General features: G+C 52.6%; 1 protein-coding gene across 2 annotated transcripts in view; it reads right to left on the bottom strand.

The window, feature by feature from the left end:
* Positions 1–12,265: 12,265 nt before the first annotated feature.
* KRT80 (keratin 80, type II) overlaps positions 12,266–19,672 on the bottom strand; it is a 23,269-nt gene continuing 15,862 nt past the window's right edge. Inside the window, exons 5-9 of one of the 2 annotated variants that reach the window (XM_011930570.1) lie at positions 16,845–17,009; positions 16,291–16,416; positions 15,471–15,691; positions 14,932–14,987; positions 12,266–14,831 (exon numbers count right to left, since the gene is read on the bottom strand). In XM_011930570.1, coding sequence (XP_011785960.1) covers positions 14,797–14,831; positions 14,932–14,987; positions 15,471–15,691; positions 16,291–16,416; positions 16,845–17,009 — 603 coding nt within the window. In that variant the 3' untranslated portion in view covers positions 12,266–14,796. The remainder of the gene's footprint in view (positions 14,832–14,931; positions 14,988–15,470; positions 15,692–16,290; positions 16,417–16,844; positions 17,010–19,672) is intronic. The other variant, XM_011930569.1, reaches the window with a different exon arrangement.

Here is a 19,672-nt window from a genome sequence, read left to right as displayed (position 1 = left end):
TGATTTGAAGGAAGGACACTTGGAGAGAGGTAGGATTGGCAGGGATGGGTGTTGAACAGGAAGGTGGCAGATGGGGTGGAGGCAGGCCTAGGTGTTTTTCAGCCCCCCCAATCAGGGGTAGAGGCCTCACAGGAGCCTGATCCTATACCCTGTACTTACCTCTTTCTTATTTTTTATTTTTATTTTTAGATAGAGATGAGGTCTCGCTATATTACCCAGATTGGTCTTGAACTCCTGAGCTCAAGTGATCCTCTGACCTCAATCTCAAAAAGTGCTGGCATTACAGGCGTGAGCCACCATGCTCGGCCTACCCATCTCTTTCAAGACTCAGCCCCACTACCTAGGGAAACCCAGGTAGGGAGGACATGTTTGTGCCCTGTCCCCATATCTGTGTACCAAGCAATCCTCTGAGGGAATGGAAGGGTTGGGCGTGGGGGGCAAGATGGGAATGCTAAACCTCCTCTGAGGTTCACAGGTGTTGGAGAGAAGGGCTAAGGCCAAATTCCAGCCCCAGGAACTGCTCTTTGCACTGTCCCAGACCCCAGGCCATAGGTATCTGGCTCCCCATTGGGCTTGGAGGTGCAGATGAGGCAGTGGTCAGCAGGGGGCGCTCAGAGCCTGCAGATGGTGGGGAGCCATGGACCAGGCAGCTGGGGATGGGAGTAGGGAGGGTAGGTCTGAACCACCGGCATAGACCCACCTGCCGGGAAAGGGTGGAGGAACATGAACTTTGCAACACGAGGGGCAGACTCCCAGAGAACCAGATATGCACATCCTCCCCAGAGGGACAGGCCCTCTCCAACAGACTCACAGACCCTCAGAAGGACAGACACAGGGACAATCCCTCACCCTCTGAGAACACTCTGGGCCCAGTGAGCCAGAGGGAGGTGAGAGTGAGCATACCGGCCCACACGTCCCTCTGGAGGCAGGGGGTGCTGGCCCTTGGTGACGGTGAGGAGGGGAAGGAAGGCAAGGACTCTGGAGTCAGGCACGCTCGAGGTCCGACTCCAGAGCTGCCTCTGGGTGACCTGAGCTCTCCTGAATGGGGCAATGTCTGCCAGGTGTCCAGTTCAGGCCTTGACACACAATGTCACCCTGGAGGTTATGAGAGGTTGTTGGAGCCTCCGTCAATGGTATGTCTGCACAGTTCTCCAAGCACCTACTAAGTGCCAGGTCCATTGCAAGGCTCTGGGGATACGGTGATGATCAAGTCACACCCAGTGGCTCCTGCCACTGTTAGGGAGCTAACATTCTAATGGGGGGAGTATCTTAGGATACTTGGGATACAAAATGATCACTACTCCCCCCATTTGATTATTTGAAGTGGAAATTATGGGATAAAAGGCCGAAACTGGCAGGGAAGGCCCTTTCCTCTTTCATTGCTTATCAAATGCAGGCTGGGAAAAGTCCAGATATTATGGTACTGTTCTGGTCCCCTGCCTCTTACTGCAGAGGTCAGATCCAAACCTTCCGTCTCATTCAGTCAAAGCTGAGGTTCAACAGCGGCCCCTGAGGCCCAGTGTAGGCTGAACCCCCCACCTCTCCCCTCATCCCTCTTTGCAAGTCCTCAAACATGATAGGCAGGTTCTGCCTCTGGGTCTTTGCCTTTGCTGTTCCCTCTGCCTGGAATGCTCTTCCCCAGGCTTCTGCATGGCTTGTTTCTTCATCTCCTGCTTTTTTTTTTTTTTCAGATGGAGTCTCACTCTGTCGCCCAGGCTGGAGTGCAGTGGTTCAATCTCAGCTCACTGTAACCTCTGTCTCCTGGGTTCAAGCGATTCTCCTGCCTCACCCTCCTCCGTAGCTGGGACTACAGGCACCTGCCACCACACTCAGGTAATTTTTTATAATTTTAGTAGAGACGGGGTTTCACCATGTTGGCCAGGCTGGTCTTGAACTCCTGACCTCAGGTGTTCCACCTGCCTCAGCCTGCCAAGATGCTGGGATTACAGGCGTGAGCCACTGTACCCAGCCAAAATGTTCCTTTCTTAGTGAGGCTTTTCCTGACCTCCCTATTAACCACCCTACTCTCAACATTCCTTATGCTCTTTCTGCTTCAGTTTTCTTCATAGCACTTTTTATCAACGTCTAGTCAACCACATCTTTTATATGAATACATTTCTTCCTTGTGTTTTTCTTCCCATGAGAACATAAACTCCATGTGGGCAGGGATTTGGGCTGATTTGTTCACTGCCGTATCCCCGGGTCTAGAATGTGCCTGAAACGTTGTAATCATCAATAAATATTTGTCAATACATGTTTGTCAAGTGAATGTTGAGTGCTGGCCCTGCAGTGGCATACCCCTCTTTCTGATGGGGGCTAATGATGGGTTGGGGGTCAGGGGCATGACTTAAAGGCTGCAGTTGAGTTGATGCTGGCATAACCTTTTGGGGGCTAGGTGCCTGGGGATATCTTAGTCCCTTTTGTGCTGCTATAACTGAAGACTGTAGACTGGGTACTTTATAAACAGTAGAAGTTTATTTGGCACATGGTTCTGGAGGCTGGGAAGTCCAAGATCATGGGGCTGCATTTTGTGATGGCCTGATGGCCTCATGCTGCATCAAGACATGGCAGAAGGCATCACATGGCGATACAGTGCATGACAGAGAACAAGAGAAGGCCAAACTCACTTTTATAACAAACCCATTTGTGCAGTAACATAAATTCATTCATGAGGGTAGAGCCCCCATGACCTAATCACCTCTTAAAGGTCTTGCCTCTCAACATGCTGCACCGGGAATTAAGCTCCAATACATGAATTTGGGGGACTTACTCAAACCATAGCATTCTACACCTGGCCCCTAAAATTCATGTCCTTCTCCTATGCAAAATACATTCATTCCATCCCAATGGCCCTGAAAGTCTTAACTTGTTCCAGCATCAACTCAGAAGTCCAAACTCTAGAGTCTAAATCTAAATCATGCATAGATGAGACTGAGGTATCATTCACCCTGAAGCATGTACCCCTCCATCTGTGAGCCTGTGACATAGAAACAAGTGATCTACTTCTAAAATACAATGGTGGGACAGGCATAGGACAGAAGTTCACATCCCAAAGGGAGAAATAGGCAAGAAGAAAGGGGGTGGGGGGTAATAGGCCCCAGGCAATTCCAAAACCCAACATGGCAGACAACATTACATCTTTTTTTTTGAGATAGAGCTCTATTCCCTAGGCTAGTACAATCTCAGCTCGCTGCAACCTCTGCCTCCTGGGTTCAAGTGATTCTCCTAGCTCAGCCTCCCAGATAGCTGGGATTAGAGGCACGCACCACCACGCCCGGCTAATTTTTGTATTTTTGGTAGAGACAGGGTTTTGCCATGTTGGCCAGGCTGGTCTTGAACTCTTGACCTCAGGTGATCTGCCCACCTTGGCTTCCTAAAGTGCTGGGACCACAGGCATGAGCCACCCAGCCAACATTATAACTTGACTCCCGGATAATCTTTCTCTCCATGTGCTTCCTACACTGAGGGATTTGGGCCCCCAAAGTGTTGGGCAGCCCAGTTTCCGTGGCTTTGCTGAACTCAGCCCATGCAGCAGCTCTCCCATGCTGGAGTGGCACATTGGTAGTCTACAGTTCTGGGGTCTCTGAGGTGGCCTCACTCCCATGGCTCCACTAGGCATTCCTGGCAGGAACTCTCTGTGGTAGCTCTGCCCCTGTGAAAATCTCTGTCTGGGCCCTCAGGCTGTCCATGACATCATTTGAAATCTAGATGGAGGCCGCCAAGGTCCCACAGTTTTTGTATTCTGCCCATCTGCAGAATTAGCATCACAGGGATGCCACCAAGGTTTACAGCTTGTACCTTCTGGAGGGTCAAACTGCACCTGGGCCTGCTTGAGCCATGGCTGGGGCAGCCAAGGGGACTGCACTGGAAATCAGGAGCAGAGTCTTGAGGTGGATGGGACAGTGAATGCCGATTTCCCTTGGTCAGCTCTCCGGAAACCTTGCCCTCAAGCTCCTTGTTTGCCTTGAAGATCTCTGAAATGCCTTCAGGTTCATTCCCCCAATTGTCTTGATGAATAGAAACTGGCCTCCTTTTATCCATATTACTCTCTTTAGCAAAAGGTCACTTGGCTACGTGCTTAGTGTTCTCCCCCAAACATCCTTTTCTTATTCTTTTTTTTTTTGTGACAGAGTCTCGCTCTTGCCCAGGCTGAAATGCAGTGGCATAATCTTGGCTCACTGCAACCTTGGCCTCCCAGGTTCAAGCGATTCTCCTGCCTCAGCCTCCTGAGTAGCTGGGATTACAGGTGTGTGCCACCACGTCCAGCTAATTTTTTGTATTTTTTTTTAGTAGGGAGGGGGTTTCATGGTGTTAGCCAGGATGGTCTTGATCTCCTGGCCTCGTGATCCGCCCGCCTTGGCCTCCCAAAGTGTTGGGATTACAGGCATAAGCCACCATGCACGGCTGCTTTTTTATTCTTTAAGTGGCCAGGCTTAGAGTTTTCCAAATCTTCCTGTTCTGCTTTCTTTGAAATTATAAATTCCATCTTTGAGTCATTCTCTCTTCTCCCATTTTATTGTAAGTGGACAAAAGAAGCCGTGTGGCACCGTTGGCACTTTGCTGCCCTGCTGTTGCTCCTGCCGGATGTCCTAGGCCATTACTCTAAAGTTCTGCCTTCCATAAAGTCCTTGGGCATGAACGTAATTTTGCCAGGTTCTTGACAACTGCAGAGCAAGGAAGGCCATTACTCTGTTTTCCAATAGGATGGCCTTTACTCTATTTTCCAGTAAGATAGTCTGCTTCTCCCCCAAGACCTCATCAGACTGGCCTTTTCTGTCCAGATTTCTACCGACATTTTGATCATGACCACATAAGCAATCCCTAAGAAGATTTAGGTTCCCTCTACAGCTGTTGTCTTCTTCTGAGCCCTCACTGGAATTGCCCTTAATGCTCCTTTTATAGCAATCTGGGTTTTCCTTTGCCTGCTCCCCCGACTTCTTCCAGCCTCTACCTGTTACCTGGTTCCAAAGCCACTTCTACATTTCCAGGTATTGATTATAACAACAGACCCACTTCTTGGTACCAGTTTCCTGTCTTAGTTTGTTTTGTGATGTTATAACAGAGTACTACAGATGGGGTAATTTATCAGCAATTAGAAGTTTATTTGTCTCACAGTCCTGGAGGCTGGGGAGTCCAAGATCAATGGCCTGTGTCTGGGAAGGCATCACATGGTGAGAGTGTGTGAGACAGCAAGAGAGGGCAAGAACTGCTTTTTTTTTTTTTTTTTTTTTGGGATGGAGTCTCACTCTGTCACCAGGTTGGAGTGCAGTGGCAAAATCTCAGCTCACTGCAACCTCTGCCTCCCTGTTTCAAGTGATTCTCTTGCCTCAGCCTTCCGAGTAGCTGGGACTGCAGGTGCGCACCACCATGCCCAGTTGATTTTTATATTTTTAGTAGAGATGGAGTTTCACCTTGTTGGTCAGGATGGTCTCGATCTCTTGACCTTGCGATCCACCCACCTCAACCTCCCAAAGTGTTGGGATTACAGGCGTGAACCACCGTGCCCGGCCCAGACCTGCTTTTCTAACAAACCCACTCCCACATCACATCAATCCATGCATGAGGGCAGAGCCCTAATGACTGAATCACCTCTTAGAGGTCCCACCTCTCAACACTGCTGCACTGGGGGTTGTTGTGGGACACATTCAAACCACAGCAGTGGGTAGGGGTATTCTGGTTCTTTTTTGCTCTTGTTAGGACAGAAGTTGAGTGTTTGGGGGACATCTACCAAACTTACATATCTGAGGTGAGACATAGAGGGGTAGGTTTCTCCCCTTGAAGAAAATTAAATGCCAGTTGCGGTGGCTCATGCCTATAATTCCAGCACTTTGGGAGGCCGACGAGGGCGGATCACTTGAGGTCAGGAGTTCAAGACCAGCCTGGCCAACATGGTGAAATCCCATCTCTACTAAATATACAAATTAGCTAGGCCTGGTGGCACGTGCCTGTAATTCCAGCTACTCAGGAGGCTGACACAGGAGAATCGCCTGAACCCGGGAGGCAGAGGTTGTAGTGAGCCAAGATCGTGCCAATGCACTCCAGCCTTGGTGACAGAGCCAGACTCTGTCTCCAAAAAAGAAAGAAAATTCAAACTACAAGAAAGCTAGCACATAACGGAAGGGTGTTTAAAGGGTGTTTATTGTTTGTGAATAGAGGGGTTCTGGCAGGGGACCTGTTACACATTACCCACCTGGAGCACACGTGCAGCCCACCTTCTAAAAGCCCAGACTGACTTTGGCCGCCTTGTCAGGACAAGTACCCAGTTCTTTAAGTCCCAGCTGCTCCTAATAGAAGGAAAATGTACTCCCTCCAATCTCTTCCTCTAGGCCCAAGAACTAGCCCCCTGGGGCCCTTGCCTGTGCCCCTGAGTTTGGGTAAGGCCACTTATTTTAGCTCTAGGGGAGGTATTGTATGCCGTTGACTAACTTCTACAACACTGCAGCTTTCCTGCTTTGCCCTTGAAGCTTTCAGTAGCCACTCTGTCATTTCCTCGCATTGAATCCCCTGTGTTTGAGATAGCTAGCTTGGCTTCTCTTTTCCTGACTGGACCCCAGCTGATTCACTAGAGAACAAAATATCAACTGAAGAGAAAGTAGATTATGCTGAGTGTGATGAAGAGCACAGCACAATAATAATAAGTAAAAATTAAGAGTATTGTGGAGGAAGGAGGGGGCTATCTGAGATGGGCATCAGGGAAGGTCTCTGTGAGGAGGAAACTTTTGAGCTGAGACTTGGAAGATGAGGAAGAGCCAGATCTAGGGGTTGGGGTGGGGATTCCAGGTGGGATCAAGGTCCCTGAGGCCTGTGGGCTGTGGCAGCCCGCTCTGTGGAAGGCACTGAGCCTGCACCTGCTGGGGAGGGGAGGCCAGGGCAGAAGAGATGGCTCAGCGCTGGGGGATTCTGAGTTTAAGTCTGAAATTTGAGCCTGAGCGTGTGGGGATCTGAGTTCTGGGTTTAGCTCCTGCCCCAGCTGTCTTCTCTCCTCCCCTCCCTAAGGGAGAGCCCGCAGGGCTCACTCGGGCTCCGAAGGAGCACGGTCTAGTCATGGCCAGCAGAGGGCAGTGGTTGCTGTGGTGCAGGCTGGCAGGGCAGGAGCTGACCTTTCCCGAACGGAATGCTGCCTGAGCAGTCAGCTCCAGAAGGGAAGGGGGCATTGGACCACTTTCCTCACCCTCTCCAGTCCTCAGCTCCCCTGAGACAGGTCTTGGAGCCCTGGCCTCTCTTGTGGGGAAGGGGGAAGGTGGGGGTGGCCGACTGTGTGGACACTTGCCTGATCACTTCAAGTCAAGCCCCCTGGGCCAGGCTGATTCCAACCCGACTGGGGATAACGGGAAAAGGAGAAAGTCTCTCAAAGTTTATTTAGTGTGCTTATTATTTTGTTATTATTAAGCACTTACCATGTGCCAGGCACTGTGCCAAATTCTTTCTTTCTTTTTTTTTTTTTTGAGACAGAGTCTGGCTCTGTCAACCAGGCTGGAGTGCAATGGTGCAGTCTCGGCTTACTGCAACCTCCGCCTCCCGGGTTCAAGCAATTCTCCCACCTCAGCCTCTCAAGTAGCTGGGACTACATGCGTACGCCACCATGCTCGGCTGATTTTTGTAGTTTTAGTAGAGACGGAGTTTCACCATATTGGCCAGGCTGGTCTTGAACTCCTGACCTCAAGTGATCCACCCGCCTTGGCCTCCTAAAGTACTGGGATTACAGGTGTGAGCCACTGCACAGGCCGCTAAATTCTTTTATCATGTATCATCACTTTAAAGTTTCACAACAAACCTACGAAGCAGACAGACGCTGTCTACCTCCTGGAGGCTGTCCAAGACCACACAGCTGGAACCAGGGTTTGCTCTACAGACCATGGTCTCAGTGATGATCACTGCTACCTCCTGGGCAGGGATCGCCTAAGGAATTGAGGTGAGTAGGGAGGCTGAACAGAATTTCATGGTATTGGTGTAGAAGGGATCTGCGAGGTCACTCAGTCTAACATCTTTATTTATAGATGAAGGAAACTCCAGAGAGGGACATGACTTGACCCAGGTCCCACACAGCACAGGGCTGACCAAAACTGGAGGGACTTGGGTACAACAGGGAGTCCTGGGCCAGATCCTGGCTACCCCACATCAGTTCAGAGGCGCTTGAGTGCAAGGACCCCATTTCAGCCTTTATTCCCTCCGTCTGCCCCACTGTGCCGACCACATGGTGGAGCGCAGAGTGGGTGCTTGAAACCTCCTCCGCCATGGACCCGCCTCTCATCCCTCCGCAGCTGACCACAGGGCGGAGCACAGAGTAGGTGCTGGAAACATCCTCCACGATGGACCCACCTCTTGTCCCTCCGCAGCTGCAGCCCCCGGCCACTTAGGCCTCTGCATGTAGCCAGCACTTAGTAAGTGCCGACTGCACGCTTGGTGCATTACCAGACATTGGGGGGCACAGCTGAGTAAGATGCAGTCCCTGCACCAGTTGACTTACACCTTGTGGGGGCTTCAGGGGTCACCCCACATTACAACGTGTGCTCCCAAGTTTTCCTCATTCTCAACTCAGGTCTCGCCTGCTGCTGTCTGATAACTCACAGCCCCAGACTGAAGGCTGAGCAAATCCCTTCCACTTCCCTCCCTTGTGTCGTTTCCATTCCCTTCTTCTTTGCTAGCCCCATCACTCCTCCTTCCCAGCAGCCTCCTCCCCTCCTCCAGGAAGCCCTCTTTGACTAACTTCCCCAGCTGTTCTGCAGGCCCCGGTTCTGAGGTCTCCAGCTCTGCCCAGGGGGCTCTGGTTGTGTCTGTCTCTCTGCTTCTGTATGGGTCTCCCTCATCAGCTCTGGAGGACAAGGACAACTTTCCCTGCCCCCATCCCAGCCCGCAGCTATTCTCCCTCAGGCCTGAAGAGAGGAGGAGAAGGTGCAGGAGGGGCCTGTGCAGTCAGTCTGCAGCACACAGGGCCTGCCTTGGGCTCTGGTCCCAGGTCTTTCTTGGAGGTTTCTCTAGAGCCACCAGGGCACTGACTTGCCAGTCCTGGCACAAGGCCTCTGAGCTCTGATCTAGGCTGAGCCTGGGGAGTTGGGCTGGGCACCACCTCTTGGGTGCCTGCTTGAACCCACCTACATTTTGTGTTTCAGTCTCTGCCTCATCAGCTCTCAGGTCTGATCATTTTTTCTGCCCCCATGGCAGGCAGTCTGCAGGTAAGAAATCGTTCCAGGCAACCACAGTGCTTCCTTTCGCCTGCCTGGTGACCAGAGTTACAGTGCTTGGCCACTCTGAGTCTCACTGATGACAGGAGAAAGAGCCAGACCTGTGCAGGGGCTTATTGTTGCAGCCAGAGGAAGGCTGGTGCTGTTGGCCAGGGGTTCACTGAACAACTGAGGAGGGCAGGAGTGGAAGGAGGAGAGAGGAGGTAGTTTTGTATGCGAAGAGGGATCAGACTCTGTGCCTTTCGGAAACGGTTTAGGTTTTGCTAGCCTGAAAGGGGCAGGAGCGTTTCCTTGTTTGGGTAGGGAAGCCCTTGTTTTCTCCCGTCTACTCATTCATCCTGCACACTCTCACTCTGTTCCTTCAATGTCCAGGCATTGCACCAGCACCTGGGATCCAAAGGTCAAGAATATGTGTCTTCACCTTCGTAGGACTTTTAGGCTAGAGATCTTGGCTGCGGAGGGACATTGCTCATTCATCCTTTCATTCATTTTGCATTTATTGAACACCTACTACGTGGCAGGCACTGTGTAAAGCCTTAGGAAGGCAGTAGGACATGATCTTTGCCCTCAAGGAGTTTAGAGTCTTCTGGGGATAAAAGTCACAAAAGCAGGTGACTGAAGCACTGCTTAAGTAGAGAAGTGGGGAGTCAAGGATACAGAGAGAAATGTTGGATGAATTTAATGTCCCCCTATGTGTCCAGAGCAGGGCCAGTCCAGGCTAAGCATGTGTTCAGTAAATGTTTGTGAAATGAAGGACCCATGTGTGGGTCGTAAGTTTCTTAAAACTTATGAGTCAGAGAATCAGATCGTTGTAACTATACAATACAAATCCTACAAATGAAAATGACTGGAGGCAGTCAAATGATACTTAGAGGAAAACATATGGTCTTCAAAGCATCTTATATTTAAAAAGACGATAGAAAATTAAAGCATTTAACTCAGGAAGCTGAAAAGCAATAAAAATAATAAACTCAAAGAAAATAGGAAGGAAATAACAAATATGTCATCTAATTCTTTTTTTTTTTTTTGAGACGGAGTCTCGCTCTGCCGCCCAGCTGGAGTGCAGTGTGGCCGGATCTCAGCTCACTGCAAGCTCCGCCTCCCGGGTTTACGCCATTCTCCTGCCTCAGCCTCCCGAGTAGCTGGGACTACAGGCGCCCGCCACATCGTCCGGCTAGTTTTTTGTATTTTTAGTAGAGACGGGGTTTCACCATGTTAGCCAGGATGGTCTCGATCTCCTGACCTCGTGATCCGCCCGTCTCGGCCTCCCAAAGTGCTGGGATTACAGGCTTGAGCCACCGCGCCCGGCCATCTAATTCTTTTATTTCTTTCTTTTTTAAAAATTTTTTGAGATGGGGTCTCACTCTGTTGCCCAGGCTGGAGTGCAATGGGCACGATCATAGCTCACTGCAGCCTCCAATCCCTGGGCTCAAGTGATCCTTTTGCCTCAGCCTCCCAAGTAGCTAGGACTACAGGCGCTTGCCACCTGGGATTGCTGGGATTTTAGGCATAGCCATCACCTCCTGGCCTCATGAAATTGTTGACTATGAAATTCATATTCATATTCAGAAATTCAAACTCCAATTCAGAAATTAATAAAATAGAAAACAAAGATAAAATGAGAGAGCTGGTCTCAGCTCTAGGCCTCTCTTGGACGGTTATGTGGCTTATCAGTCTCTTCTGAGTTTTGAGAGTGGAGCCTGCCCTTCAGGGTCTTCAGGGGAATGGATAAACTCAAGCCTCTGAACTTTAGCCCAGGGGCCTGGCTGTGCTGTGCGCTGAGCCAGCACGAGATCTATTTGCTTGCATTTGAATCTCCTGATTAGTTGGTCACCTTTAATCCTTAATGTCTGCTGTAATAATCACACCATCACTAATAAGCCTTTTACAATTGTTGAGCTATTTTAGTTCAGAGTGCCAGAAGCAAGAGATGTGGCTTTCCTGAAAGGAATAAACATAGCCACCTCATCAAATGCCCAAGCACCCTGTGAGTTAAGTAGGGAAGGGGTGTGCCCCATTTTACAGATAGGAAAGCAATGCTCTATTTGTCCGAAGTCTCCTTGTTGTGAGTGGGTGGGCCAGGACACAAATGCTTCCACGTCCCTTCCCGCTATTCCTTTCCTTTGAGACACCTGTTCTTCCTTTGGTCTGTCTCCTAACTGAGTTCCTTTGTGTTCACTTAAAGTCCCCCTTCCTCTAAGCAGCCTGTTCTGATTCCCTGATTCCCTCCACAAACCCTTCTCTTCCCTGACCTTTGACAGCACCCACTTCTACATGTGGCGAGGAAGTCCAGGGTGGCTACCTTGGGTGGATATCTCATCTCTCAGCCTGACTGTGAACTTCTTGCGGTGGAGGGGTGGACCCCTGTCTTGGAGGAGTCTTAGCACAAGGCTGGGCTTGGAGGAGGTCCTCAATCCTTATGCGTTGACTTGGGATTTGATTTGGCAGAATTGGGCCCATACCCATCAGAATACATTCTGGGCTGTGTCAATTCCCAGTAGGGCAGAAGTGCTTAAGAAGAAAACCTGCCACCACTGGGGAATCCCTGGCATGTGTGCTGGCTAAAGCAGCCTGTGTGGTGCCTGGATATGTCAGGAGGCACTGGGAACACAGGTCAACGTTGGTGTAGTCTCGGGGCAGGACAGTGTATGAGTCAGCCTGGGGACCTGGCTGTGCTTATAGTGTGTTCTTAAACACACTTAAACACACCATAAAGAAATCCCTGGCTGGGCGTGGTGGCTCACACCTGTAATCCCAGTACTTCAGGAGGCTGAGGCGGGCAGATTACTTGAGGTCAGGAGTTCGAGACCAGCCTGACCAACATGGTGAAACCCCATCTCTACTAAAAATACAAAAAATTAGCCGGGCATGGTGGCGGGTGCCTATAATCCCAGCTACTCAGGAGGCTGAGGCAGGAGAATTGCTTGAACCCGGGAGGCGGAGGCTGTAGTAAGCTGAGATCCGGTCACTGCACTCCAGCCTGGACGATAGAGCAAGATTCTGTCTCACACACACAGACACACAGACACACACACACACACACACACACACACAAAAGAAAGAAAGAAATCCCTGAGACTCAGTAATTTATAAAGAAAAGACATTTATTTTGGCTCACAGTTCTGCAGGCTGTACTGGCATGGCACCAACATTTGCTCAGCTTCTGGCGAGGGCCTCAGGAAGCTTACAGTAAAGGCGGAAGGTGAAGGGGGAGCAGGCATATCACATGGCGAGAAAGAGGGGAGAGGTCTCAGACTCTTTTAAACAACCACATCTATGTGAATTGAGTGAGAACTCACTCATCACCAAGCGGATGGTGCTGAGCCATTCATGAAGGATCCTCTCTCATGATCCAAATACTTTCCACCAGGCCCCACTTCCAACACTGGGAATTACATTTCAACATGAGACTTGGAGGGGACGAGCATCCAAACCATACCAGATGGTGAGATAGGAGACCTTTGTGTGTCCAAGCTGCACTGGTCTGAAGATATAACTAGGTCCCTGGACTTTTTCTCCCTTAATTGGAGAATTCCTAATGTTCCATGGTCAGCCTGATTGACCAGTGACTGACCGATCCTGAGAGGGGAGATAAAAAACAGACATACAACTTTCTCCATAGACAAATCTCAACACTTTATTCATCCTGTGGCAGCAAGAAGGGGACATGGCCCCAAGATAGCCAATCAGGTGAGGTGGCTGGAGCGTGTGCTATCTATCCAGATAGTACATACAGACTGATCATGCAGAAACAGGAAGGGAAGCAATAAGTTAAAAGCCACACAAGTTATGAAAAAATAATATATACTTTATATATCTTGTATCCCCACTGAGGATTTGCTCCCTTGGAAACCAATGAAGAGCCTGAGGAAAAGCACCAATCAGCACCCTCTTTTGGGACTTCGGGGATGAGAATATCTGAGTTCCCACAGCTGGAGAGTCAGTAACCCGCCAGTGCTCTCCACAGGCCTGGAGGGCCTTGAGGCCTGGGATGGGCCCAGACCTCTGGCCAGCATGTCCTGGAAAATGAGATGAATGAATCTAATGCGGTCTAGAAGAGGAGGTGAGGTGAGGGGCAGGGAGGGGAGATGAGAGAGAAGGAGGGAAGGAAGCTGTGCAGTGGGAGGCTGGTGCCACTGGGATGCCTCTGCAAGCCTCAGCATTGAGAGCCAAGAGGGGGAGACAGGAGTATGCCTGCCAACGCCCCCGTCTTCTGGTGGAATGTGGAATTTTCCTCTCTGGTAGAGCCCTTGTAAGGCTGTCATTTGGGCCCCACAGCTGGACCTCAAGGGCTTGGAAGCTCCCAGACTTGCCTGGACTGTGCCTTCTTGCTGGCTGGCCAGAGGTAGGGGGAATGGGCATGGAGGGAGGAGGGGGGCAGAGTGAGAAGAAAGGAGGAGCTCTAACTCCATCGGTGTGGGGAGTTCCTGGGCTCTTCCATGAATGCCAAGGAGGGGAGGGCAAGGCTATTTGGCCCAATGGAGAGGAGAACAGAGGCCCTGAGAAGTGAGATTCTTGGGAAGTAGACCTGGGGCTCCATGGCAGGGGTGGGACCAGGGGTCTCCAGGGCTAGGTGCACCAAAACCAGGTGTTTCGGCTGGGAACAACCTGGGCTGGGGGCAGAGAGCTCAGATCCCAGGCTGGTAGGACCCCAGTATGGCAGGGAGGTGAAAGGAAGATCTAATGCTCCTGCCTAATCTCAAGCTGCCATCTGGCTTCCACTCCCAGGGAGTTGATTATGGCAAGAATAGCTTCTGGAGAAGGTGCTAGGAGCTGGTTGGGGGCAGCCCGTCCAGTTCTGACTGTGGCCTACTGGGAGGGACCCATAGGTGGAGGGAGGGGTGCAGGTGTTTGGGCTGATCTCTGGGGCCTAGGCTTAGGTCCCCAACACCCAGGGCCCCTCCTCCCTTCACTCCGTAATACTGTCAGGTCTCTGGGGAGCCCAAGGAGCATGGGAAAGCCAAGAGGGTCTTCAGCAGCCAGCCTTCCCAGGAACTCCAGATACAGGACAGGGCCCACACCGTCCTCCTCGGCTCCCGCCCGTAGGTGGATGAGCCGGTCCCAGTCTCAGTTCTGAGGCAGAGGCAAGGCAAGGCTTGAGATAGGAGTCAAGGTCAAGGATTGGGCAAGAGTCAGAAGGGCCTTGGCAGAGCCCAATGCTGGAGGAGGGGCCTCAGAGGAGCAAGGAGGTGGAGACAAAACTGACCCCTAATTCCAGCTCACCCATCAGGAAAACCTCTGGCCAGAAGGTTGGAAGGACGGGACTGTGAGATACTGATACGGAGCAGAGTGGCTCTGAGCAGCTGCTGATGCTCCTCTCCCACCCTGGCAGCCCACAAAACAGCAGTCAGTTTTGAACCCCCCCTCTCAGTTCAGTATCAGATTTTGCCTCTCCTCCTAACCTAGAGGCTCCAAGCTGCTTTCTTGAGTCTAGCTTAAGTCCCTTCTGCTGCAGCGGAGTTCCCTGGGGTTCCTGGAGTCCCATCGCCTCACTCTGAGACCTCTGACTCCTGTGAGAAGTACTTCTCTGACATTTCGGTGATTTTGATCACGGGGCCTTTGCTGCCCTTCTTCTTTCGGGAGGGGGCCTTGGAGAGGCCTGACCTGGAGGCAGCTACAGGGAACATAAGGGGTAGGGGAGGGAAGGGGCTGGAGGTTTGGGAGCCACTTAAAATGATGCCTTTAGGATCATGATCCCCTACACCCTCACCCCCACCCCACCATGGGTTCTCAGGGCAAGAGGACTCACCGGTTTTGCACCTGGACTGCACAGCGCTGACCACAGTGGCTGAGGGCAAGTCCATCCTGGGGGTGAGGGGTGGGGGGTGGGAGAGGGATATGATGGGACGTGAAGAGAGCCTGTGGCTTAAACTGCCCTGGGGGCTGGCAAGTGGAGGGTAGTTCTTGGTGGTCACTCCCAGCCCTGGGGTTGTTCTGTTGTGTGGCCCTGGCTAGCCAGCTTGTCCTCTCTGGACCTCTGGCCCCTCTCCATGGCATAAATGGCTAATAGCACTGAGCACTGAGTTTTGACAGGCATTTGCATGCATAATCACATGAATCATCCCTGCCACAGGTGAACCATGTTTATGATCAGCCCACTTTCCAGATGGGAAAACAGGATGAAATGAACTGGGCCAAGGTCCCAGTTTGTAAGTGACTGAGCCAGGACTTAAACCCAGGGCTGCGAGGCTCACTGTATCATGTTGGAAAGGAGAACTGACTTTGTGTAGGCCTGGGCCTCCAGCCCTCCTTCCCCTCCAGCCTTTCCTCACCAGCCCTGGCTCTCACCTGCCCTCCTCGCCCTCCACCAGCTTCCTGTAGGTGGCGATCTCAATATCCAGGGCCAGCTTGACATTCATCAGCTCCTGGTACTTGCGCAGCTGCTGCGCCATGTCCTGCTTGGCCTGCTGCAGGGCGGCCTCCAGCTGGGCCAGCTTGGTCTTGGCATCCTGGAAGGCCAGCTCACCCTGCTCCTCAGCTGCCTTGATGTTCTCCTCCAGTTTCAGGCACTGCAGCCAGGAGGACAGAGGGAAAGGGCCTGTGAGCAGGGGAAGGAGGAGCAGGCCAGGGCCAGGAGTCATCTCTGTCCTTGGTGGGGTTGGGTGTGGGGAGATGGGCTGAGCAATGGCATTTCTGGGTGTGGTAACTGGTTGCCGTGCAGCAAGAGGGAGTTCAGTTCGACCCGAAGAGGCACCTTCCCAAGGCCAGCAGAGAGCACCACAAGCCACTAAAGGAGCCTGTCCTGGCTGTCCTTATGAGGCAGCACCTGTCCTGAAGGTTTGTCCTGACTGGAAGCTGGGACTTAGGCCTCTACTCCCTCTTCTCTGTATAGTTGGTGGGGGGCTCCCAGGAGGGAGTGGGCTCTGGGTGTGCGTGGTGCGGGGGCTTTCTAACGTTCCAGCAGCCTTGATCAGTTTATAGAGTATTTTTGTATGCAGAGCTCACACGATCCTCATAATTACTTTAGGAGGCTGTACTATCATCCCATTTGACAGATTAGGAAACCGAGGCACAGAGCGCTAAGCGACTCATCCAGGGTCATTTAGCACACATGACTGTGTCTCCCTGCTCTCCTCCCCACCCCCAGGCACGTCCCCCAGATACTCACATGGCTCTTGACAGAGAGGATCTGGGACCGCAGCTTCTGGATGCGTATATTGAGGTCCGCGATCTCGCTGCGGCTGCTCTGGAGGCTGCTCCCATACTCGGCTGAGCGGGCGACCTGCTCCTCCAGCTGGAGGTACGTGGAGGTCTCAGTGAGGGGCAGCTCAGTGCCATTCCCAGCAACTGTTACCCGCCTCTGCTTTTTCTTGCACCCCCCAGTCCCATCCCAACTCTGCAGCCCACCACGCCACGCCAGGCTCCCTCTGCTTCCCCTACCACCTCACTTTCTAGGTGGCCTCCTCCTGGCTGCCCTAGCTGAGCCCCATGCCCACATCTGGCCTGGCATTGCTGATAACAGCACCACCTTGAACTCCTGGAGGACACAGACCAGCTTCTGTGGTCTCCCCCTGCCCACCCGCCCCTGTTCTTCTCCATTCCTCTCTCGTAGACTCTCAGGACAGAGAGCTGCAGGCAACCTCAGCCATCACCAGTCTAGCCCTTCCTGCCACCCTGAGAGCTGTCCAGGCTGCTTCTCCTGCCCTGCAGGGTCAGCCCCACCTGGCTCCGAGAGTATGCCTCGGCCTCCTCCAGGCTGCGAGCCGCGACGGCGTCATACTGGGCCTTCACCTCCTCCACGATGCCGCTTAGGTCGATGTGGCAGCGGCTGTCCATGCCAACGGTCACAGACACATCCTTCACCTGTGCTGCCAGATCCTTCAGCTCCTGGCCGGGCACAGGTGTGGGGGCTCAGGGCTGGTGGGGAGGGCACAAGGACCCTCAGTCCCACACAGTCCCTTTGTCCCCGGGGTAAGCAGGGAGTGGAGCTGCTCCCTTCCTGTCCCTCTGGAGAGATGATGGAAGACGGAATGCCTCCCTGCTATGTCTCCCTAGCCAGGACTCTCGGAAGGCAGCTCACTGCCCACTGCTCACCCACTCACGGTCCTCCTCTCTGAGTGAAGGGCAGGCTGGGACTGTAGGTTCTAAAAGCTACCCGGCAAGCTTCCCCACTGCCTGCCCTGCTGGCCTCTCCCCAGGAGGGATAGCCTCCTCCTGGCTGATGGGAAAGGGCCGGAGAAGTCAGGCTCTGGGGCTGAGTTGGGCCCCTCTGTTCACTGTTTCGTTATTCCTGTGCTGTAGGGTGCAGCTCTGCCTCTCCCACTGGGCAAGGAGCTCCCTGTGAGCCTGGTAGAGCCGTGTTCATCTCTGAGTCCCTGTGTCTGGGAAAGGAGTGCCTCAGTTCATCTGGTAAATGTTGGGAGGGAAGCAAGTGAGTGACCAGGGTTGGGGAGGGCTGGAGGCTGACAAACCTGTACTCCCCTTTCCCCGCCCCACTGAAAGCCAACAGCCTGTGAGGGGCCTGGGCACAGCCTCTGGTGCTGACTTCAGGGTCCCCCTGGAGACTCACTGCCCGCTCCCTCTCTAGCCAAGGAACATTGCCTGGACGACCACAATATTTTCACCATCTCCTCCCTATCCCTGGAGACTTCTGGAAATGGTAAAACCCACCATGCCCCGAGGAATTCCCTACAGGTTGGACTGTGTGCTGAGCGCTTTTCACACATCCTCACCAGGCTGGCATTGCTGCAGCCCCAGAGGAGGAAACTGAGGCACAAAGATGTTGTGGAGACAGTGGTGAGTGGCAGGGTGGGCCCCAGAGCCCCTGCTGCTGTTGCTGCTGTGACGCTCCTTTAGCGTGTGGAGACAAGGGGCTGACACCTTTTTCATTGTCTTTCTGGCCCCAGAGCAGCTTTCTCTCCTGCCCACAGCCTTGCAGCTTTCTAGCCAGAATGCTCAGGGGTGTGTAGGGAGGCAGGTGGGACCAGGGATCTCTAGAGGCTGCAAAGGGCCCTGGGTTGCTTACCCTGGAGATGCTGAAAAGGGTAGGGCCTCCCTGTGGGAAGGAGGAGCAAGGGGAGTCAACCGAGCATTGTGCGGAGTGAGTTGATGGCAGGGAGGGGGCCAGACAGGAGGTGGGTGTTGGGCACAGACACATCGTGCTCCTTCTGGCATTTACCGTCCACCCTGACCCCTATTTCAATCATCAAATTTCAGTCAGTGTTCCCATTTTGCTGACCGCCTTGTAATTTTTTAAACGTGTTTGTTTGAATCAAGATCCAAACAAGGCCTGTATACTGCAGTCGGTCCACGTGTCTCTAGGTCTCTTGTAATCTCCATTTCTCTCTTTTTTGTTCTTTGCCATTGCTCTTATTGAACACACCGGCTGTCTGCCTTGCGGAGTCCCCACAGCTGGGTTTGATTGTTGTACCCTGTGCCAATGTTCAATGTGCTCTTCCAGCCCCAATATTTCCTGAAAACTGGCTGGTGCACCCGGATGCCTGCTGGGATCCAGGCTCAGCTTTTTAGCTCCTGACTGTGTTCTGATCCTGGTTCCTAACTCTGGGCTCCCTCCTGATCCTCTGTCCCTCTTTCTGCTCAGAGAGTTTGTGCTGAGGCCTTTGGTTTCTGTCTCAGGCCGAGGCTGGACTTCTGAACTGTAGACAACAGGGATGAGGGGCCAGCTAGGGCTGTGGGCAGCTGCAAAGGCCTGTCTGGGAACTGACTCTGCCCTCCAGCACCTCGTGGTGACAAGGATGGTGGGGAAGTGGCAGGCATTCGGAAGCCCCTCTGGGGGACAGCCTATCTCTGCCCTGGAGCTGGCAGGACCCTGAGCTCAGTGGCCAGCTGCCCTTGCCTGTCTCCTGCTGGGGGTTTTGGTTGATCTTCAAATGAAAATATAAATCTCTGGAAAAAGCAGGCTGATGGCCCAACCCGTGCCAGAATAAGATCAATTGTTACCATAGCCCCACCTCTCCTGCCCCAGTCACTAGCCGACATTTCCCATGTGGCACCAGCACCCTGGCTGGGGCTTGGCTGGGCACAGTTTCAGAGTTGCAGCTTTGAGGCTGTTTTGGTTGACACATTGTGGGCATCAGTGGGGGTGGGGGGCCCCAGACAGAGCCCTCCAGTGTGCTTCTACACGAGGGCCTAACTTGGCATTCGTTATGGCCCCAGGAAAGGCCAGCGCACTGTGAGGACGCATTATAGTAGGACTTCCCAGTCAGGGTGAAAAGACTGGCCAGACATTTTCTGGAACGAGGCAGGCTAAGCAGGAGCTTGGTAAACAAAAGCAGGAAATGGAGCATTCAGAACACCCACAGACCTGTTCGGACACGCAGGCCCCTGCTGGGCTGCAGAGAGTATGACAATGCTGGCTTGTGCGATGTGGAGGTGCCGCATGGGGTGGGCTCCCTGGAGAGCACGTGAGCCTCCAAATGGTTAAGAATTAAGCCGGGCCGGGCGCTGTGGCTCAAGCCTGTAATCCCAGCACTTTGGGAGGCCAAGACGGGCGGATCACGAGGTCAGGAGATCGAGACCATCCTGGCTAA

Source organism: Colobus angolensis, unplaced genomic scaffold (assembly GCF_000951035.1).
Source record: "Colobus angolensis palliatus isolate OR3802 unplaced genomic scaffold, Cang.pa_1.0 Scaffold87, whole genome shotgun sequence".
Lineage (NCBI taxonomy): Eukaryota > Metazoa > Chordata > Mammalia > Primates > Cercopithecidae > Colobus > Colobus angolensis.
Note: the sequence above shows the minus strand (reverse complement) of the source record. Positions and strands in the feature narration are given on the sequence as shown.